Genomic DNA, 23,641 nt, shown 5'->3' with positions numbered 1-23,641 from the left:
TCTAGTTCCCAGGGTGGAGGCAAGAAAGGCCAAAAGATTCTTGATCCTGGTTTCCATCTCAACACAAACCCATCCTGGGCAAATCTACAGAATGAGCCCCAGTTGACAATCATGAAGAATGATCCCAAAGGGCATTTTCAAGAATGGACCACTGAATCTGGTAATTAAATATCCAACTTGAGAGGTAAAGCAGAACACATCAGACACTTAGTCTTTCTAACCTTCTCTGGATTATGTCTTTAACTCAGGGGTCAGCTACTATTGTCCAAGGGCCAAATCCAGTGTGTCACCTAATTTTTAGGACCACTCAAGCTTAGAGAAACTATTCTCACAGGTACAAAAATAGGCAATGGTCTATATTCAACCCTCAGATATAGTTTACCAATCCCTGCTGGGTTATAAGACCTCATATAATACAATTCCTTCTTTTTACGGAAGAATCGTATACACCAACATAAGTTGTCACGGCACTATGAAGTTCCCAGACTTTCAAGTAGATAGAGAAGCTAGACTCTGGAACCCCAAGTGAGCAAGTTTCAGAATTTCTAGTTGCCCCTATGACCAGTTGGGGGTTTTAAATTTTAGTGCTGGGTAGATCCTTCATATGTTTCATTCTAGGCAGCATTTTCTGATATAACAGTATTGTGGACTGGGACTAGGCAGAGGCCTCCACGTTAGTATGTGTATTTAATGATCGACAATGACTTTTTATTGATTGATTCATTGGTTATATATTATTATTATTATGGTCTCTTTCAGCATTCATAACTTCAATATAATATTCATAGTATCTGTGTGAAAATACTTCATTAATACTTATTCACATAGAACATATCATGGGGTCTTAATTCAGCCTATAAAAACAGAAATCAGGCACCTTAGATAATGATGACAGCAAGGTGGAGAAATACCAGGACTTATCCTATACCCTGCCCTTGGGCCCTACAGACTGCCAGACCTTTCCATCTACCCTGCAGCTAACCTCCCTATATGTCATTCCCCCAACTAGAATTTGACCTCCTTAAGAGATCTGCCATGTTTTTCTATTTCTATTCCCAGGATCTAGCACAGTATTTGACATAAGTTCTTACTCAAAGTTTTTTCATTACATGGAGACATCATTATAGTCATTGTTTATCATCCTTCATTGCATAGTTCAAAAGAAAAATCAGAGGGGCTGCTAGGTGGTGCCAGCCCTGGAGTCAGGAGGACCTGTGTTCAAATGTGACCTCAGACACTTAATAATTACCTAGCTGTGTGGCCTTGGGCAAGACACTTAACTCCATTGCCTTGCAAAAACAAAACAAAAAAAAAAAAAGAAAAGAAAAGAAAAATCAGCATCAAAGTTTATTCTGCTTGCATCATCAGTCTTTGATATACCTCAGTAACCCTTCCAGGTAATGGTCCAAGATTATGTCTCCTTTATTCAAATGTGAGCCCACAATCTCTGATGGCAAGTGCCCTTTCAAGGGGAAAGTATGAAGGGCAATTAGAAATAATAACTGGTTAATCATGGGAAATCCAAAGGAGAATAATCCTAGAAACAGAGGGTCAAGAAAGACCACAATCATGATCCAAATGGATTTGCTCAAAGAAAAGTCTTCCACTTACATGAACTAGCTTAAAAGTATAAGGAAAACAGGGGCAGCTAGGTGGCATAGTGAACAGAACACCGGCCCTGGAGTCAGAAGGACCTGAGTTCAAATGTGACCTCAGACACTTAATAGTTACCTAGCTGTGTGACCTTGGGCAAGTCACTTAACCCCATTGCCTTGCAAAAATAAAAGTATAAGGAAAACAGTGCAAATGTGGGTAGGAGCCCACATCCTTGGTACTTTCCCCCTGGGTTTCATTTTCCTCACCTGTAAAATTATCTCTAACAAGATGAAACTCCAAAGGAGATAAATGTCAAGTCTTACTTGGGTCCAAAAAAACAACTTCACAAAAACAGAATTGGAGAGGCATGGTTGAGTAGATGTTTATCTGAAAAAGATGAGGGTGCTAATGGATGGCAAACTCAACATGAGTTGGCAGTGTGATAGTGGAAGCCAAAGAAATTACTATGCCATCTTGGGGTGCATCAAAAGAAGTACATCCTCCAGGAACAAAGAGGTGATAGTCTCTCTGTATTCTGTCCTTGTCAGAGATCTGGAGCCTCATGTTATGTCAAGAATACCAGAGATTATAGACTGGCCAATATGACCAGAAAGGACAATGGTCAATGTTGGAAGGGATGTGGGAAACTGGGTCACTAATGCATTATTGGTGGAGCTGTGAACTCATCCAGCCTTTCTGGAAAGCAATTTGGAATTACACCCAAAAGGCAACAAAAATGTGCATACCCTTTGATTCAGCAATACCACTACTGGGTCTATATCCTGAAGAGATCACGAAAAAGGGTAAAAACATCACGTACAAAAATATTCATAGCAGCCCTGTTTGTGGTGGCAAAGAGTTGGAAATTGAGTGAATGTCCAACAACTGGGGAATGGCTTAGCAAACTGTGGTATTTGTATGTCATAGAACATTATTGTTCTATTAGAAACCAAGAGGGATGGGAATTCAGGGAAGCCTGGAGGGATTTGCATGAACTGATGCTGAGTGAGATGAGCAGAACCAGAAAAACATTGTAACAGCAACTTGGGGGTGATGATCAACCTTGATGGACTTGCTCATTCCATCAGTGCAACAATCAGGGACAATTTGAACTGCCCTTGAGATCTGGATCCTTCATTTCTTTTGCAAGGCAAGTGGCTTGCCCAAGGTCATACAGCTAGGTAATTAAGTGTCTGAGGCCACATCTGAGGCCAGGTCCTCCTGACTCCAGGGTCAATGCTCTATTCACTGCACCACCTAGCTGTCCCTACCATCTGTTATGCCCCTCTTCCATCACCTATTAGTGTTTCTCTCTCAAAGGTGCATCTTCTTGCCCAAATTCCAAGTTCCCTTTCAATTACTAACCTCTCGTATGGACGTTGACAACTTTCCATCTATTCTATATCTTTTTTTGTTGTTGTTTTTGACAAGGCAATGGGGTTAAGTGACTTCCCCAAGACCACACAGCTAGATAATTATTAAGTGTCTTGAGGTCAAATTTGAACTCAGGTCCTCCTGATTCCAGGGTCAGTATCACCTAACCGCCCCTATTCTGTACTTATGTTTTGGTTTATGTTGCTCCCCCCATTCTAAAGTAAGCTCCTTGAGGAGAAGGGCTGGTTTTTTCTTTTTACTTCCAGGATTTAGGAAGCATTTAATCTTTTTTGATTGACAGATCCCCTCAATATAACTGAAGACAGGGACTTTGGAGGAGTAAGGCAGGATCTTTTTTTGTCTCCAAGCTATTGTAGAGTTCCTTATATCCAGTAGGCATTTTAAAATATTTGAATTTTTGCTGATATGAAGAGAAGTGGAAGTCTACAGAACCTGAATATGAGAGTGGGCTCATGGCTCAGAAACAAAGGTTCAGGCAGGCAACCTTCTGCCTGGGCCAAGGCTGCCAACTATGGCTGCTTCCTCTGTACTTCCTACCTTGCTTGGACCAGGTTGGAACCTATAGACACTGTCTTGGCTAATCAAGCCCCAAGAATAGTACACTGGACCCAGATAGGTAGACAGACTTTCAAAATGGTGGGATCTCTTCTTCTGACTTACTATCTGTGGAAGCCAGAACAGATTTTTAATTGCTAGCTCATTGTATGGTTTACGTTCTTAGAAAGTCTCAAGCCTCAAGTAAAATACATTTTGTTCAACTCAAGATAATTGGTCAGCAAGCCTGCTATAGATTAAGATGTGGAATGAACCAATGAGGAAAGAACTCATCCCCACTTCTGCCAATGCAGAAACCCTAAGTTTGGGCAGTTTCCATAGATGTTAACAAAGGTAGATAGGCTGGCGTCACTCAAATTCACTACCCACAACTCACTCACAACCAGCCTCTTCCTACCTTTCTGGCCATAAATATCTTGCTCCCCACCTCACATGGTAGCCCTCCAGGCCTCATAGTCCATCCACCATGAGTGGACTTGACTGTTTACTTGGCTGCGCCCTTTCTCCCTTCTGGCCTTCATCTTTTGAAAACCCCCAATTCCTCCATTAGGATATTTACATGATGTCTTTACTGACTTCTCATCTGCTTATGTAATCTTTCCCTAAATCTACTTTGCTATCAGTTTGTATAGCTTATGAATATACATATGCATTCATGTTGCCTCCTTTATTAGAATGTAAGCTTTCCAAGGACAGGAATTATTTCACTTTTATCTATGAATTCATAGCATTTAGCAAAGTGCCTGAAATATAACAATCTGAGAAAAAAAAATTTTTTTTCATTTCAAATGGGGCATAAGAAAATTTACAGGGCTAAAGGAGACTGGACTCTCACCTCCATGGCTGGAGGAAATATAGTTTGAAATAAGACAGGGCCCCATCTCTGTATGTGTGCACACATGTGTGTATTTGGGAAGTAAGGGAGGAGACAAGAAGAAATAAAATCTTATCACTGGAAGAATTTAATATTGAATATATTGAGACTATTGATGCGATGGTTGGTTTTGATTAATAGCTATTTTTTTTAAATTTCTTCCAACAAGCAATTGCTCTCTCTGATGAGGAAGCTGATTTAAAAAGAGGTAAAAATGAAAAAAACTGAATAAAGCAAATTCAAAAAGATAGAAAGAATTCACATCCAGAGAATAAACTATGGATTTCGAATGTAAAGCACACTAAGTTCACTTTTTTAAAAAACCTCTATTATATTTTTCCTTTCTTTCTCATGATGTTTTCCCCTTAAGTCTAATTCCTCTTTCACAACATGACTACCATGGAATTATATTAAATATGATCGTACATGTACAACTTTTACCAGTTTATTTGCCACCATGGAGAGGCAGGAGGGAAGGGAAGGTGGTAGAAAAATGTGGAACTCATAAACATGCAAATGCACAAATATTAAAAACTACCTTTGCATGGAATTGGAAAAATTAAATAAAATCTCAATAAAGAAAATAAATTAAGTTCAAAATTTTAAAAAAATAATAAAAAATCTACAGGAAGAAAAATTTACTATGTGAGATCTTTACAGATCCTATAACGGAAGGAGAAAGAAATGGTGGAGAAAAGGCAGGGGAGGACTGGACATTCCCATCAGTAGCTCCCCACCGGTTAGAAGCGCAGTATATACAGTATTTGGCCTGGAGTCAGGAAAACCTGAGATCAAATCCAGACTCAGACCCAAGTTTTGTGATTCTGGTCAAGTCATATAACCTTGCTTACCTTAGTTTCCTCACCAGTAAAATGAGCTGGAGAAGGAAATTGCCAACTACTCCAGTATATTTGCCAAGAAAACTCCCAAATGGGATCACAAAGAATTGGACACAACTGAAAATTTGACTGAGTATTAAAAAATCAGAACACAGTGCCTGCTTTGTAAGGGGCAGATAAAATAACATAAAATCTATATGACAACTAATGAAGTATCAAATTGAATCACCTAATTTTAGATGCAACTCCACAGCCTCCAGTTCCCTCCCTGCCAAGGGTCTGAGAAGTCATGAGTGGACCTAGTTATCTTTATGAGAAGTGGAAGGGGGACAGCAGAGTAGGTAAAACCAGCTAGGCTCTGGGGCTGCCCTGGCTCTTCCCCAAAGAAGCTCCAGAGTTTACTCTGTGGAACAAAAATCAAAATGGCACAGCAGGGGCATCTAGGTGGCACAGTGGATAGAGCACTGGCCCTGGAGTCTGGAGGACCTGAGTTCAAATCCAGCCTCACATACTTAATACCTTGCTGTATGACCTTGGGCAAGTCACTTAGCCCTATTGCCTTAAATTTAAAACCTCTCTTCCTACCAAGCATTGATTTTGAGTTAACCACACAATGGGTTGGGTTTTTTTCCACAAGGTTAGTTTCCACAAAAGTGGATATAAGTGTATATATATATATATATATATATATATATATATATATGTATGTATGTATATATATATGTATATATATATACATATATATATATTTATTTAAATTAAGAAACACAGAGTATTTCCCCTCCTCAACTGTTTTATTAACATACAGTTTCAAATTCATGTCATTCATGTATTTTTTTCCTGTTCTTATTTGGTCTGTTTTCCTAAAAAATAATACAAAACACTTCACAAATATTTTAGGAAAATTAGCAGAAAGTTAAACAAGTTGAATATGCCCACTCTTACAGTGTTTAGACAATGAGATTGCTTGTAAATTAGAATATCCTGCTCCCCCCTGCATCTTCAGACCTAAGATTAACCTTTCTCTTCCCTCGTTTTCTGACCTCCATCTACATTAAACAATCACACTGCTAGTCATGTAGGAAACAATCAAGGCAAACATCAAGCGGAATCCAGATACCACAAGTAACTTCATCATGCGTATGCAGGCTGGCAGTAGAACCTGGAGGTTCTGAATGCAAAGAGAAGTCTTGTCGGGGAGGAAGGAGCAATGGCAGATGTCTCAAGTGGCTGAAGGGTTGTCAGTGGGAAGATAGATTAGACCAGTGGGTGCAAGTTTGCAAAGAAGCAAATTAAAGCTTGATAGCAAGAAAAACTTCCTGACCTACTGGGCTGGGCTAGACAGTTAACTTGCTCTCCCCAAAGACATTTCAGTAAAGTCTAGATCAATAGCCAAAGGCTATTCTTTCCATGTATAGGGCAAACCAAATGATCATGGAAGATTCACCCAACCCTGAATTTTATAATTATTTTAATTATGAATTGAATTAATTCATTTTCTTGTTGTCCATAATCCACAAAAATTCACTGGAATTAAATGATTTTGCCATGATGTTCCTTTTTCCTTTGTGGTTATGAAGGTATTTGGAATACTAAACACTGTACAGAAGACAGATGTCCATTGAAGATCTCTGACATGATATTTAACTAAAAATTACTCAACCACATGGTCAGGGTTGGAATGAAGAGAAGAATGCTGTTTGTGAAAGCCAAGCAAAGCAGAAGCAGCCTGGCAAAAAAGCAGATTTTCAAGAATCAACCACAATGGAGCTGAGCCTTTGGGGTCACCATCTGTCTGCTTCCAAGGAGCTGAGGCTTTTCAGCAGGGAATGAGGGCCTTCAATACTCCTTCCTTTAGGAGCAGAAACTTATGTGTTTTCCTTGAAGATAAACATTTTCCCATCCAGCATTTTGTAATTCTTTGGAAAGTCTAGATTCCTTATTATTTGTTATACTGGAGTCATATCTGTGATCCTTAAGAGAAAATGATCCATTCTCTTCCACCTCTAAAGACAGAGTTTAGGATGACTCCAAAAGGTCTCACTGCATACCTGTAAAATGCATTATGGAATAAACAAAGTAATAATACTGATAAATATCTTAACAGAAGAAGCAGAAACCCAAACTGTATTTGTGAATTTTCAAGAACCTTAATGAGAAATAACTTTCAAAAATAAGAAAAATAGTTTACCAAGACAGGAAGAAGTGAACATTAAATAAAATTCATGCTTCAATTAATTGTCAAAGGCAACATGATTAAAAATTCTGAAGGGCATTTGACTGGTTAATGCCTTTTACTCAGTAACCCACAGGATTATACCCCCTTTCAACTGTATCTACATTTATCTAAAATAATATAAATGTGCATGCATAACATTTTGGAATAGTTGGACATTATTAATATTCATCATCCACTAACACTCCTCTCCAGCCTAGGTTCCAGTGAAACATGAACCCTGGCACGTCCTATCATGCTGAGGAGGTTTCAAACCTGGGACCAGCCTCACCAAGTGTGGAGAGAGGCTGGCCAAAGGCAATGGACTTTTTGCACCATTCACAAGAAAAACTCATTTGGCTGTCTTCATGGAGACATCTGCACTGAGGCAGAGGTGCAAGCCACTAAAATTATATCTCATTCTGAAAGGCAGCTGTGAGGTCTGTGGGTGATAGTTTCTCCATTTAATCTTAGGTGGGGAAGAAGAATGTTAGTAGAAATGAATGCTGACTTCTCTGTTTATGCCATAAGTTTCAGAAGTTGGCTCCCATGAATTATTCTCAGATGACTGCACCACTTTAGCCCCTAGAGGGTTGCTTATGCCTGGAACCAGATTCAAAAAGCTTTGTTTTCACACTATTTTCTTGCTATCTGAACCCAATATGAGTATAGAAAAGATTCCTAAGATGGCCAGAACAACCTGGGAGGCCAAGCAGCCTCTTTCACCTTATTTTTAGGAATAGGAACTAGACCTGCGATTTCAGATGCAGAGAAGACTCCCATAGGAGGACAGTCCCTCTGCCAACACAGGTCAGCACCAACTTGGCAGATTATAGAGAGAGCAAAGAGAGGCACAAGGCCAGCTATCAGCATATGAGCCTTCCTGGCTTTGAGGTGTGGGTTCTACCCACTACACTTCTCATCTCTCTTTCTTATCTGATGTTATCTTCAGCACCACCCAACATGCAGAGGGTCTTAGGTAGTCAACAGGGCAATGACAAGCCATCATTTGTAACTGCTAGGCTGACACAGACCATTCTCTATTACCCACTTATAGAGAGTCTGGATCACCCACTGACCGTTTTTAATTCCAAATTAACAAGGTCCCGGGGCAGCTAGGTGGCGCAGTGGATAGAGCACCAGCCCTGGAGTCAGGAGGACCTGAGTTCAAATCTGCCCTCAGACACTTAATAATTACCTAGCTGTGTGGCCTTAAGCAAGCCACTTAGCCCCACTGCCTTGAAAAATCTAAGAAAAAAAAAATTAACAAGGTCATCTTCTCTGCAGCCTAGCTGCTGGGTTCTTAGGGAACACAAAGCAATTGAAGGGGGTTTTTAGAGAATATCCCTACCTAGTTGGCTGGGAATTTTAGGGAAAGCTAATATTAAACTTGAAAGGAAGCATGCACACGTGAGAGATTATCTGATTCTTGCTTAGGAAAAGGAGTCCTGGACACCTCAGGAAAATCCCTTGTGGTCACTGATATTCTGGGGGGGCAACCAGGAAGCCACAATCCTGACCTTCCCATGAGAGCATCAACTGGCCTGTGATCAACATAAATGCTGTGTCTGGCTGCTTCCTGACCAGAAGAAGTTCCTACATTGCCAAGGACAAGGAGGATGTATTACAAAGACAAAGGTGAATTTGGAGACTGTACACTGCTGAAGATTATACAAAATATGTCTTCTCTCCATTTGGGTGGAAAAAAGGAGATCTGTCTTCTAAGGGGTGAGGGAGCAAGGACCAATAAACAAACAGGAACAGTTGTGATGCTGCTTCAGAGGTGACCCTCATGCAGAATTCTTCACATGCTGGCCCAGCTGGCAGCATCTGGGAGACGACTGTGACAGGGCCATCTGCCGCATGGTCTTTGGCACAAAGCCCTCCAGCTCCACCTGATCCCAAGGCTCCAGGGGCAGGAGGGTCTGCCCACGGAGTCACTCTGTGCTCTTCTTCCCTTTCCAGCTCTTCTGTCGTTCTTCAAGTTCTGCTTGAGTGAAGGCTGCTGGTCCCCAGTTCGTAATTAAGTGAGGATTTTTTGAACCTGAAAAACAAATATGCCTATTATGCCAGCTTTTATAGCAGAAGGTGCATGGTACACAAATATGCTATAAATAGCACATTCCATTAGAGCAGTGCCTGGAAACACAATGAAAACTTGTTTTGTCTGCCTCCTCTCTAGATTTACACTTCAAGACTGTGCTAAAGCATTTACACTTCTGATGGGTAAAGCATTTCCCCCAATTAAAAGGCTGGCTTACAGGAAAAGATGAAATAAAGTATCATCAATAGCCTCGGTTTCTACTATTTCTGATAAAAAGCCCACTCTAGAACAGGGCTAATCTGGGGCCCATGAATTTGATTTTTTCATAGTTTACTAAGTGTTTTATGGTATGTGTTCTTTGCAACAATATTCATTGATCTCATGCAAGTGAAGCCACTATTCCAAGAAGTGGCCACTATCAGAGACTCTATGACATAGAACAAGTAAAGATTTCTGCTCCACAATTACACACAGACAGGAGACTAAAGCCCAGGCAAACTTGGTACTAACTTCACACCTTACCCGGTTCAATCAATCGAATGAGCCCCTCGTGCTGGGCCACCTTATCCTTCCAGCTCCTGGTCTTGCTGGCTGCCATCTCTAACTTCTTTTTGACTCCCTGAACAAAGAGAGTTGGGACTCTGATTAGACAAATGAATTGGAAACTAATGGGGTATTTCATCAATTGGGGGATAGCTGAGCAAATTATGAGAATGTAATTATTATTGTTTGATAAGAAAGGATGAAACAGATGATTTCAGAGAAACATGTGAAGAATCATATAAACTGATGCAGTGGGCAGAGCAAGAACAATTTATACCTTAACAAAAATATGATTAAGAAAAAATTATCGGAAAGACTGAAGAACTCTGATCAATGTTAAGACCAATCACAACTTCAGAGGCCCAGGGATGGAGATATTTCCCACCCTCCTAGCAGAAGAATGAAGGAGAATGAAGGAACAAATGGACAAAATGAGACATATATTTTTTGACATGGACAACATGTGAATTTGTTTTGCTTATCTATATTTATTTGCTAATGCATGTTTTTCCCTTTGATCTTGGAAGAAGAGGGGCAATAACTTAAAGGGGGAAGCAAGTGATATCAAATGATCTTCCCAAATAAAAATGTAAGAGAGCACTGAGGCACCTTGAAAATACACAGAAAGGGGCGGCTAGGTGGCATAGTGGAAAAAGCATCGGCCTTGGAGTCAGGAGTACCTGGGTTCAAATCTGGTCTCAGACACTTAATAATTACCTAGCTGTGTGGCCTTGGGCAAGCCACTTAACCCCATTTGCCTTGCAAAAAAAAAAAAAAACAACTAAAAAAAAATACACAGAAGGAAAGCCTCAGAAAAAAAAAGTTACAAGTAGAAAGGAGAAGCCCAGTTTAAAAAACATTCCCACTCCAACCTCTTCAAAGAAATGGGAAGGTCCACAAGAATTTTCCACTGAACATTATTTTCAGACTTTCTCAAGTTATTGTTTAGTTCTGCCAATTTTTCCCCCTATTCTTTCTTTTCTGCTTTTAAAAATACTATGTGAAAACTATGCAATGGTAATAGTAGCATTGCTACTAGGTCTATATTCCAAACAGATTTTATAAAAAAGGGAAAAGAATCTATTTGTACAAAAATATTCACAGCAGCTCTTTTTGAGGTGGCAAGGAATTGGAAATTGAGGTGAAGTTCATCAATTAGTGAATGGCTGAACTAGTTGTGGCCAATAATTGTAATGGATTCCTATTGCACTGTAAGAAATGATGAGCAGGCTGCTATCATAAAAACCTAGAAAGACACACATGAACAGGTACAATGTGAAGTGAGCAGAACCAGGAGAACATTTCACAAAGTAACAGCAATATGTACTGTGAATGACTTTGCCATTCTTAGCAAAACAATGATTCAAGACAATTCCCAAGAAATCATGAAGGAAAATGCTATCCATAACCAGAAAAAGAGGTAATGGAGTCTGAACACAGATTGAATCATACTATTTTTCACTTTGGTTTTTTTATGTGGGTTTTTTTGCCAGTTTCTTCTTTCACAAGAATATTTTTTACATGATTGCACATATTTAATCCATATCAAAAGTGTTACCATCTTAAAGGGCTGAGAAGAGAGAAAGGCAGAGAAGGACAAAATTTAATACTCAAAATTTTTTTTAAATGTTAAAAATTGTCTTTACATGTGACTGAGAAAAAATAAAATACTAATAAAAATACAATTAAAATTAAAATACTATATAGTAAATGAGATAGCTCTCAAGGAGAAGCAGAAGTCCTGGGGATATTAGGGTGATAAAAAGAATAAAATCCTTTAATAAAAGCTTATTTAAAAGGGCAGTGAAGAGGCAGCTAGATGGTGCAGTGGAGAGAATGCACTGGTCCTGGAGTCAGGAGTACCTGAGTTCAAATCTGGCTTCAGACACAATAATTACCTAGCTCTGCGGCCTTGGGCAAGCCACTTAACCCCATTGCCTTAAAAAAAAAAAAAAAAAAAAAAAAAGAGCTTAGCAGATAAAAGGGCAGTGAAGACCAGGGAGCAGCTAAAGGTTAGGAGGAAGCATGGACAAACAGGACAGCCATTAAGTATGAAACAGAATTACATACTCCCTTAAAAAGTGAGCCACACAGAAAAAAGGTTTTCTTTGCTACTTTGCATATAGAAACATTCTCTTTTTTTTTTATGTTTTCCAATTCAGGATAAAATGATTTAAAAAAAAAAAAGGACGTGGAAACACCCACATCAAGCAGGGGAACCTACATTCAATTTGCCCAGAGTGGCGGGTAGACTCACCTCATACTGCTCCAGTGCCTGTTTCCTCTCCAGCTCCAGCTGCTCCAGCTGGGCCATGGCTTCCTGAAGGGCGCGCTCCTTGAGCATCCGCTGGTTCTCCAGCTCCTGCTTCTCAGCCTCGGTGGTCTGGAGGGTCTGCTGCTGCTCCATATGCCACTGCTCAAGCTCAGCTCTCTTGGAAGACTCCTCTTCCAGCAGCCTGTGGAGGGAGAAGCATGGATGAGGGTGCGAAGGCACGGCCCGTCTCTGAGCATCCCCTGCCAGGTGCGCCCTCACAGGATGAGAGGCTGCCAGAAGGGGTGACAACCTCACAAACACAAAGAATGTGTGAGAGGAGGGCGTGACAAAAAGGGGGCTCTCAGGCAAGGCTCCCAATCCCAGCAGATGAGGACCAATGAGCATGCGCTGCAGGCAATGGGGTAAAGTGGGGGGCAGTCAGGGTCTCCAGGCATGGAAGGGGAGGACAGGAAATGACATGCACACATGGCAAAGAGAACCTGAGGCGGAGAGTCAGGAAGCAGCTCTTGATAGGTCAGATACAAAATCTGTAATTCCCTAAAATAAACAGAAAGGAAAGCCACAGGAAATTACAGGATCTCTGAGTTGGTTGGGATGCTCCTTACTCCTGTGATCTAATTTCCTGGCCTACCTCCCTGGTGGGGAGCCATCTTGCCAGTGCCCAACACCATGGGGCCTTCATAAATCGATGTTTATCTGATTTAGCTTGCTGGGCCTTTGTCCCACTTCTGAACAGCTTTTGCTGTTAAAAAGTCCGTCTGTGGGGTGGCTAGGTGGCGCAGTGACTAGGGCACCGGCCCTGGAGTCAGGAGGACCTGAGTTCAAATCCAGCCTCAGACACTTAATAATTACCTAGCTGTGTGGCCTTGGGCAAGACACTTAACCCCATTGCCTTGCAAAAACCTTAAAAAAAAAAAAAAAAGTCTGTCTGTGAATGAAGTCAAAAGCACACTTCCTAATCAGCCCCCGGTCCTGGCTCTCCCTCTGGGCTACCCAGCACAAGTCCCCCCTCCTTCCACCTGGCACCTGCCTTTCAGTCCTACCGCAACGTTCCTTGGAAGACTCCGGGCAGCTCCCTACCTGCTGCTCTTACGGCCTGGCTTTCAGCTTTCCCCTGGACACCCTCTCAGAAGTGAGGGGCTCAGAAGCATCTCCAGGAGGCCAGTCTGGAGGACAAAAGGCTGTCACCCCCTCCCCAACTCTGGACACTGCATCTTGAGACCACACAACTATTTTGGCAACCACATTACCACCAACACACACCGAGCTTGCAAGCCAATACAACTCTGAAGTCTTTTTTTCACATGAATGACTGCTAAGCCAACTTTTGCCCATCCTGGAGTTATCTTATTTGGCAGCCTTGCAAATAGCAATTTAATCACTCAATATGGGCAATTAGGATAAAAATAAACCCACCACAAGAAGGAAAAAAAAGGTCCTTCCTTGATTTTTAATCATCATCACCATCAACAAATAGCTTTCATTGTGTTTAGCACAATGCCCTTGTTTCATGAGCTGAAACCAAGCAGATAGCAAAGGCTTATCATCCTTCTGCTGACTTGCCTCACTGAAGTTGGACTATGAACCATGCCCAACATTGAAAGAAGGAGGAGAGTGAACTGGCCTTGCTGTGGAAAACAGCCAAGCTTTTCCAAGCTTCTCCCTGAAACAAAACCCAACTTTTTAAGATCAATATTCTTAGGGTGCTACTATGTAGCTTCCAAATTATGTGACATGAAAATTCTTTAAAAGGATCAAAACTGCAGATCACCAAAGGACAAAAGAGAGACAGAGTCATCTGAAAAGGGCTGACACATGTTACCAGCAACAGAGTTGGGTGCAGGAAGAACCAGAAGCATCATCATCATTGAAGAAATGGAAGGCCCCCAAAAATGGGTCAGTTGAATACAGAAAGCAAAGGCTAGCAGGCCACCAGCCCTTGGGGTGTACTGACACCCACAGAATCTTAAGAGTTGAGTGGACCCTCTGTTTGAAGGGCATGGTTAGGAAATGCATAGGATGAGAAGACCCAAAGGTGCCAATCAAAGTTTTACTCAAGGAGGTTCTCAAACAAGAGACCATGGGTACACAAGTCCTGAGCACAAGGCCAAGAAAAAATATTTGTTGCATTATATGAAATTGAACTCTTTTTCTCTGGATAAATCACATTGAACCAGCAAATATTTTCAAGATTACATGTAGAGGACTACAATTTTTTAATTTAAATTTCTTTTATATTTTCCTTTTCATTTTTATTTAGATTTTCCATTCCAAATTCTCTTTTTCCCTCTCTCACTCATTGAGATGACAAGAAATGTGACACCCATTATAAAAACATGGAATGCTTCAAGAATTTGTGTGTTGGAAGGAAAGCCTTACTAGAGAGATGACTTGCCTATAAAGGAAGGTAAATTCCAACTGTCAAGTCTTACAATTTCCTCAGATCTGAAAAATCACTGTACCTGATTTTTTTTGAGGAAAATGAATTTGGAACAGGAATTTTTCTGATACGGGAGAGAAGAGGAACTACCAGACTTGCTCTTTTTGAGTAGTCAAAAGTCTCATAGTTCCAAAGAAGTCATCTAAGCCAGCTCATTTTTTGGACAAGAATTCCTTCTCAGCATTTCGAAGAAGTTACTAAAATTAAAGATCGTCTCTCTGGACTTTTAAGATTCAAAGAAGACCAACTATCTCCTGCATAGCTACTCCAACATGCCTGAAGGCCTCTCTACATTGAAATCTGATGAGAAACTGCACTTCAGTGATTTCTCCTGTCTGAAAAACTGACCCTCTTTCCCCCCCAAATCATCTAGGCAATTTTTTTTGCCATTATAAAAACCCATCATCCTGTAATTGGAAGAGTACTGTGGTAATAAGTACCTATATATCATACCAAGATAACCCAGGTCCAGGAACTCTGAGACCCAGAAGAAGGCCAATAGTATTCAACTACAAACTCAAAGACCCAAACAGTTCCAATTCCAGGATGTGGAAATCAGTGCAAGAACCTAGGGGATTAAAGGCAAGACCCTTCCTGGTCAGTCAACCCACCAAGAAGCAATATGTTAAGGGACAAAATAGAGCCCTAGCAAAAACCTCAATTCAGAAATTAAATCTAGAGAAATAGATATATTAAAGATGAAAACAACAACCACTATTAAATTTAGAGATTTACCAGAAGAAGGAAGCAACTCTACAATAAAGGAAGAAATGGATTTTCCACAAGGACTTCAGGAATTCCTAGAAGAAATGAAGTAAGATATAAAAAATGAAATAAAAGAACTAGAGGAAAGAATTAGAAGTACAATAAATGACTTAAAAGAGAAAGTGGTAGGAGCGGCTAGGTGGCATAGTGGATAAAGCACCAGCCTTGGAGTCAGGAGTACCTGGGTTCAAATCCAGTCTCAGACACTTAATAATTACCTAGCTGTGTGGCCTTGGGCAAGCCACTTAACCCCATTTGCCTTGCAAAAACCTAAAAAAGAAAAAAAGAGAGAGAGAAAGTGGTAGACATTAGTGAAGAAATGGAGTCACTGAAAAGAGGAATAGATCAAATAGAATTCAATGACTCCAGGAGACAGCAAGAAATGGTAGAACAAAGTGAAAAGACTGAAAAACTTGAAGAAAATGTAAAATATTTGGTTTCAAAAACAACTTACTTGGAGAATTGGTCACAAAGAGATAATACAAAAATAATTGGGTTCCCTGAAAATATTGACATAGTAAAAAGCTTGGATACAATATTTCAAGAAATCGTAAGTGAGAACTTCCCATGTTTGTTAGGACCAGAAGGTAGAATAGGTATAGAAAGAATTCATAGATCATCTCCTCTAATAAATCCCCATATAAAAACCCCTAGGAATGTCAGAGTAAAACTTCAGGACCCATATTACAAGAATCCAAAAGCAAGCAGTTCAAATATCAAGGAGTTGGTCAGGATCACAGAAGATTTTGCAGCTTCAACTAGAAATGAGAGGAAATCTTGGAATAAAATATTTAGAAAGGCAAAAGGCATGGGCTTACAGTCAAGAATAAAATATACCCTGCAAAACTGGGTATAATGATATATATGGGAAAAAATGGACATTTAATACAGTAGATTTTTTGATGCAAAGACCAGGCCTGAGTAGGAAATTTGGAATAGAACCAGAAAAAGTCAGTGAAATCTAGAAAGGTAAATTTATTGGAACAATTAGAAGGAGCTGTGTGATAGAGTGGTAGCATTTTAATTGGTGAGTGGGAAGAAAGTTTTAACTAACACTTTTGAAAATAAAATTCTGGTGTAGTATATTTTGAATTCATGGGTAATAATGCCAACATTTCTTGTTTCTGAAGGAGGAAATTAAATCAAACTAGAATCTGAGGTATTTTAGATAGCCTGAGACAATTAGAAAATGGATGAATTAAATCATGTGTGAATATAATGGAATATTATCTCACCACAGAAAAGGATGAGGGATGATTTCATAGAATCCTGGGTAATATGAACTGAAGCATGGTGAAATAAGCAAAATCAGCAGAATTTAGAGAAACTATCAACAACAAAGCAGAAACAACTTTTAACTAAAGAATACAACTAAACAAGAACTAAGGCTGCAGAAGACCTGATCTCTTGAAGGAATTATCTTAAGGTAAAAGGGACAGACACAAGATGGAAAAAGTGGTTGATTATTTTTAGACATGCTTAGTCTGTTTTTCATTTGAAAATAGAAAGGGTCAAAAGAAACTTTTTTTTTAGTTGTTTTTTTTTTTTAGTTTTTGCAAGGCAATGGGGTTAAGTGGCTTGCCCAAGGCCACACAACTAGGTAATTAAGTGTCTGAGGCTGGATTTGAACTCAGGTACTCCTGACTCCAGGGCCAGTGCTCTATCTACTGCACCACCTAGCCCCCCCAAGAGAAACTTATTTCAAAAATAATGTGATAATAGTAATGACTCTGTACAAGGCTACTGTAACATTTTAAATTCAAACAAAAATTCAACAAGTTGTAGAGCAGCTTTGAATTGGAGGTACAGAATTATAGATAGTAGTATGTAACTGAATTCATGTTTTCATTTGCAGTCCTTTTATATGGGGAATATTTTGTGTGGAAAGTGTCTGGTGTTTAAACCTAGTAATAAAGAAAATGTGTTGTCTTGCAACACATACACAAAAAAGAATTTGTGTGCCATCTTCAAACAGGGACCATATTAATCTCCTCAATATCATTCCAATTTTAGTCTAGGTGCTGATGAATATATTTATCTGCTGTTTGCTCATTTTTTCCAGTCTATTTTTGATTTTTAACTCTGCTAAAAAGGGTGTCTGCTCCCAAAGAGGAGGAGACATTGTCCCAAGCTTCAGGTTTTTTTGTGCTGCTGTTTCAAAAATGATTCTGGGGAGCTGTAAGTTTTCAGTTCTTCTAAAGTGGTATGATCTAAGGAGAGGTGTTTACTATTCTGGCCTGTGCCTGGTCTCTGAGTGACCCCAAGCACTCTTTTTGATCCTTAATCTGGGTCCCAGATTCCCTGCAGCCACAAGATCTGATATACTGGTGCTCCTTCTCACCCGAGAAGAGAGATCCATGACGATGACCCAGATCTAAATATGGGCAATGCCAGCAAAGGGACCCCTGTAATGTCCTTCTGACTAATTGTTTGACCCCCTCTGTGGCTAAGAGGTCTGGAAACCATGACTGTAGCCACTGATTCAGTCACCCCAAGGGCCTGCAGTGGACTGTGCTCCAATCTCATCCTGGACCTGCCGACTTCTAACTTGTTTTGGACCTGAAATTTGTTTCAACCCATCTTTTTATGGGTTCTACTGAATTTATTTCAAGATATCATTCAAAGATTTTCAGAAGGATTTTGAGAGCATCTCAGACAATTTTTCTCTGCCTTTTCTTCAGCATCATATAACTACATTTTCAAAGAGAAGCCATCTAGTAGAATATTATGGTACTGGCTAATCAAAACCTACCTTCTCTAATTTGTAAGCTATATCTTGTAAACACATTTGCCTTCCAATAAGGGAACAATGCCTGATATACAAGTGGCCAGCTCCTTCTATAAGATGCAATAATGTTGGAAAGATTTTGTTTAAATTTAAGTTTCCAGGGCAGCTAGGTGGCGTAGTGGATAAAGCACCGGCCCTGGAGTCAGGAGTACCTGGGTTCAAATCCAGTCTCAGACACTTAATAATTACCTAGCTGTGTGGCCTTGGGCAAGCTACTTAACCCCATTTGCCTTGCAAAGAAAAAAAAAAATTTAAGTTTCCTTCCAACTTCCTCCATTTTTTTTTTTGCAAATATAACCTGTAGGCCACATGTATAATGTAATTTAAACAAAAAAAGTTTCAAAATAAATTACAAGGGCTGGTAGGTGGTGCAGTGTACCATCCCTAGAGTCAAGAGGACCTGAGTTCAAATACAGTCTCAGGTACTTAATAATTATCTAGCTGTGTGACCTTGGGCAAGTCACTTAACCCTACTGCCTTGCAAAAAAAATTCCATAAAGAAAATTCCCTCAATCTCTTTTCTCAAGCAACCTTAATTACTAAGGATCTTTTCTTGTATATGAGCTAAATTCTACATGTTAAAGCTTAATTCTATTTTCCTTTCACCTCCATGGTTTTTTTTTTTTGGCAAGGCAGTGGGGTTAAGTGACTTACCCAAGGTCACACTAGGTAATTATTATGTTTCTGAGACTGGATTTGAACTCAGGTCCTCCTGACGCCAGGGCCAATGCTCTATCCACCATGCCACCTAGCTGCCCCCTCCATGCATTTTTTAAAAGAGATAGAACCATTATATATTTCCAAATAGGTATCTGTTTCAAAAAAATATGGCATCCCAGTAACTTAAGAGAAAGTGTCTATATTCAGTAGACTCATCTTCAATTTATTTTGCTATGGAAGGCCTCATATGAGCAAGCTGCTTGAACTGATTTGGCTCTGGGAGCACCCTGCCTCCCCCCTAAAATCTCAGGCCTCAGCAGCTTCTCAGCCTCTCCAGCTGCCCCCTCCCCTCTGCCTGACAAGCAACTTCCAAAAATTCTTCCTTCCAGTTTAACCTTAATAATGGAGGTGAGCAGTGTACATTTAAAAAGTCTTCTACAGCCCAACTCTTATTTAACAAGAGGAAATGAGGACAAGTTCGACCTGATCTGCTGCTGGCCATGAAGAACCAGACTCAGATCCCTGCTGGCTACAGAGCAACTAAGAAAACAACACATTGACACTATCTATGTTTTGTTCCTTTCTTGTTTTGTTTTTTATTTTGCTAAGCATTTTCTAATTACATTTTAATCTGGTTTAGGCATCATTTTAGTCCTTCCCTACCCTGTCCTCCTCCCAAGGCTGACACCTCTACTGGAGAAGAATTGCCTTAAAAGTGTGTGTGGGGGGTGGGGGGAAGGATCAGGTCAAAACTTGAAGGGGCAGAAGGTTCAAGCTCTGAAAGAATTTTTAAAATTTCTAGTTCCTTCAATATGTCCTTAAAATGTCTTTCAATCCCTTAGCCCCAAAACCAGATACAATATTCCACACACAGTCAGGATGAGTCTCGAGCATCCAGGGCAGATTTCAGCTCCAGAAACAACATCAGCTCCTTCTTCCCAGTCTTATCTGCCTTAACAATGACCACAATGGCCACAATTTTCCTCCAGGTCACTAAGAAGAGTTCAGCTGCAGCCAGCCTGGCCTCCCCAGGAAGAAACTTCCCCGAGGCTTCCATATTTCATTCATGACATCAGCCCCAACATCCAACATCTCGAGACAATTAGGAGCTTCAGATGTGGGAACCTGAAGCATATAATATGAACTGGTAAATAATTTAAAGAGAGGAAATAAACCTCCAAGGCATAGTCACGCTCTAGCAGAGGGCTGCGGGAAATCTTCAGAAGGCTCCTGGTTCCCTCCATGGTCTAAGATCAAAGACCTGCCACTCCTCTGATAGGGGCTTCAAGCCTCACCTTCTGGCAATGAGCACCCTCTCCCCTCCTCGCACTCCCCCATATCCAGGTAGGTTTGGTCACAGATAATAGACACATCCCACAGTCTCCAGGAGCCAAGCCTGCAGAAGCATCAGAAGCCTAGTGGCCACCAGCAGACACTTTAAGAAGCCAGCATTACCCCAAGACTCAGGGGGAATCAGGGGAAGATGGGAGTAGCTAAAAGCAGAGACTGTTTGTTGGGTCTTAGTAAGTCATAGTCTCTGGAGGTTGCTTCAAAGAACTCAAAATACATAAGTGTATTCATGTGAATGAACAAGAGGAAGTAGATTCCAAAGAAATAATGGTTAACTTGTTAGTACTATTTCTGTGTTAAAATAGACTTCTTATTTAAGTTAGTTTTGAATTGGCGTTCCCTTTCTTTGTTGGACTGATAAAAAACTTATTCCAGCATTAAGTAAAATGAGCCAGCACCTGGCCTGAAGCCTCCTAACAGTTTCCTCATCTTGTCGAGCTTGCTTCTCATCTTCTAGAGCCTCCTGGAGCTGTAGGTACATGTCTTCAAGCTCTCGGACCCTCTGCAGATACTGCTCCAGTTCAGATGACTTCTGGGCAACCTGCTGTTCCATCTGCTGCCGGATCTAGTGATAGAAAGTGAGAGTATTTTAAAGTTCCAGTCTCAAAATGGCACCATGCCAATGAGGTCTATCCCCTGGAATCCCACTCTGGCTGACTCTATCTTCAGGATGGAACCACCCTTTGGCGACCCTTCAAAAACACGGATATCTCATTCTAATCTAAAAACTATTTAGAATTCAGAATCAAATATAATGCAGATACCCTCATCTTTCCTCTAAAATCCCTCTAAAAATGTCTCCAATAATCAAGAATATTTTCCCTTTAGAATCTCCTTCCCTTAAACATTTTTTCTGCATTGAGAGAGAACTACTGGTTGCCAGAAAGGGTGAAGTGGAATGACCATGCTCCTTTTCAAGGCAAGCAAAGGTTTAAAGAGTAAAGTTTGGCCAACCAACAGGAGGGAGACATGGGAAGTGGAGAAAGAGGGATATGTGGGAGGTGGGGAGGAAGAGTGGGAGCCTACTTGGCCTTCTTTCTCAGTCTCTAGCTGCTGCCTCTCCTTTCCCCCTGAAGCAGAGTTATTAGGCTATTACTCCCTATCCTGGTCCACCTCCAACCCTAGTGGACAGACTCCAACAATGATTTGGGGCAAGAGCATCTCTCTTCAACTGAAATCAAAGATGCTGAACTAGAAGTCTGAAACTTGAAGGAAAAGCAAATCCTAGATACCAGCCTCATAGCCATCTGTGAACCACCCCAGCCCTCTGCATTCTTTTTTCTTACATGCACCTGCAGTCACAGCCTCTTTCATTCCAAACAAAAGAAACTGCTTTAGGGAAGAAATTACAGGAAGCCTATACTTCTGATAATTCTAGTTGAGTCAATGTTCCTTAGTAAGAGGATAAGACTTAACAACTATATTGGAAAGCAATGACCCAGACATTCATATGATTTCACTAACTCACACCCTTTTTCATTTTAAAAAGAAAATTTTTAGGGAGAGGGAAGGAGGAAGAAGGAAAGTAAGGGGTAATAGTCACTGAATTTTAGAGTTAAAAAGGATCTTAGAAATTATCTAAGGGGCAGCTAGGTGGCGCAGTGGTTAGAGCACCGGCCCTGGAGTCAGGAGTACCTGAGTTCAAATCCAACCTCAGACACTTGATAATTGCCTCGCTGTGTGGCCTTGGGCAAGCCACTTAACCTCATTGCCTTGCCAAAAAAAAAAAACAACTAAAAAAAAGTTGTCTTATTTTAAAAAAAAAAAGGAATGCCCTCGCTGAAACCCAGAAAGGCGAGGGGTCACTTGTCAAAACATCATCAGGGCTTGTCTCCTTTCTATGGTACCATACTAGTGAGTGGAAGAAAAAAATGCTTTTTCTTTACCCAGTTGTAATTCTTACTAGTTTCTCTCTTTCCAGCTCTAAACTAAATCTGTCCTGCAGTTCCACTTGAGTTTGAAGGCGTTTCTTCTCTTCTTCTGCAGCACGAGATGCAGCTTCTTCCAGTTTCTGTGTTGTTTAACAAAATTAACACATCACAAAAAAGTTAGTTGACCAATTACATACAAATTTGGAGAATAGTAATACCATATATACTGTTTCTGATGGACCACTTAAATACACTGCAGTACATTCAAACAACTTCTCAGTTTAAAAAATACAGAAAATTATCCTCTTTGAATTTCTATTTAAGAAATTTCTTTAATGCATACTCTTTCTTTCTATTCTAATAAACAGAATAATATCATACCCTTTACAATTTTAGTTAATGAAACTATTAATCATTAGTAAAAGCATTATATATTTCTAAGAAAAGCCCACCCAAAGCAGTTACTATGTTGGAAGAAAGGGGAAAAACAGCTTCCTTGAAGGCAAAATTACTTCATACATAAGTTTTTATCTTCTGCCTGAAGGAGACCCTCCTTCTTCATGAGGATGTTCACTCCACTTTGGAACAGCTCTGTCAAGGAAGTTTTTCTTTCCAAAAATCTGTGTCTTCTTAGATTCTACCCATTAGATCTAGAGGGCAGAACTATATAAAACACAACAGGTTTAATCTCCCTTTTATGTGAGAGAAGACACCCGTTTTGCCCCAAAGTACAATAAATATCCCCATTTTCTTTAACCAATCCTTTTGTGGTAGATGTCTTCCTAACTGAATACAAGTACCCCAAATCACTGTACACCAAAATCTATCACCTTCCTAGTTCTATACACTACACTTTTCTCCATAAAACCCAAATTTGCATTTGCCTTTATAGAGATCCATATTAAGCTTAAAATCATATTAAGCTTAAAAGCCCACATCTTTAAAAATGAACTTCAAACTAGCCAAATGGGTGAAGCAGGGAACCTTATCCAAGGTTCATTAAGAGATGAAATTCAGAATCTATTTCCCTTTTCTAAGCCACTTATCAAGTTGAAAGATACAAAATCCTGACAGTAGTTTCCTGGAAAAATTCATTTTTAAAAAATGGGTCTACTTTTAGGAAGATGTTTTTTTCCTTACAGGTTATACATTTATTTTTAAAACATTATTTCTATTGAAAAAAATCACTTAGAGGTATATAATAAACATAAAGGCTCCATGTGTACCAAAATATTTACAGTAGTACCTTTTGTGGTAGCGACATATGAAAAATAGATTTTCAATGATTGAGAAATAGCTAAACAAATTGTGATTTGGAATGGAATGGAAAAAACCTTTTAAGAATTTATTAGGGGTGAGGGGCGGCTAGGTGGCGCAGTGGATAAAGCACCGGCCCTGGAGTCAGGAGTACCTGGGTTCAAATCCGGTCTC

At 40.0% G+C, this 23,641-nt stretch overlaps 1 protein-coding gene across 3 annotated transcripts in view; it reads right to left on the bottom strand.

Moving 5' to 3' along the window:
• Positions 1-6,008: 6,008 nt before the first annotated feature.
• SWAP70 (switching B cell complex subunit SWAP70) overlaps positions 6,009-23,641 on the bottom strand; it is a 73,266-nt gene continuing 55,633 nt past the window's right edge. The window contains exons 8-12 of one of the 3 annotated variants that reach the window (XM_074230287.1): positions 22,243-22,350; positions 20,738-20,904; positions 12,319-12,517; positions 10,041-10,137; positions 6,009-9,518 (exon numbers count right to left, since the gene is read on the bottom strand). In XM_074230287.1, coding sequence (XP_074086388.1) covers positions 9,412-9,518; positions 10,041-10,137; positions 12,319-12,517; positions 20,738-20,904; positions 22,243-22,350 — 678 coding nt within the window. In that variant the 3' untranslated portion in view covers positions 6,009-9,411. The other 2 variants (XM_074230288.1, XM_074230289.1) reach the window with 2 other exon arrangements.

This window comes from Macrotis lagotis, chromosome 3 (assembly GCF_037893015.1).
Source record: "Macrotis lagotis isolate mMagLag1 chromosome 3, bilby.v1.9.chrom.fasta, whole genome shotgun sequence".
Lineage (NCBI taxonomy): Eukaryota > Metazoa > Chordata > Mammalia > Peramelemorphia > Peramelidae > Macrotis > Macrotis lagotis.
This window is presented reverse-complemented; position numbering and strand designations above follow the sequence as displayed.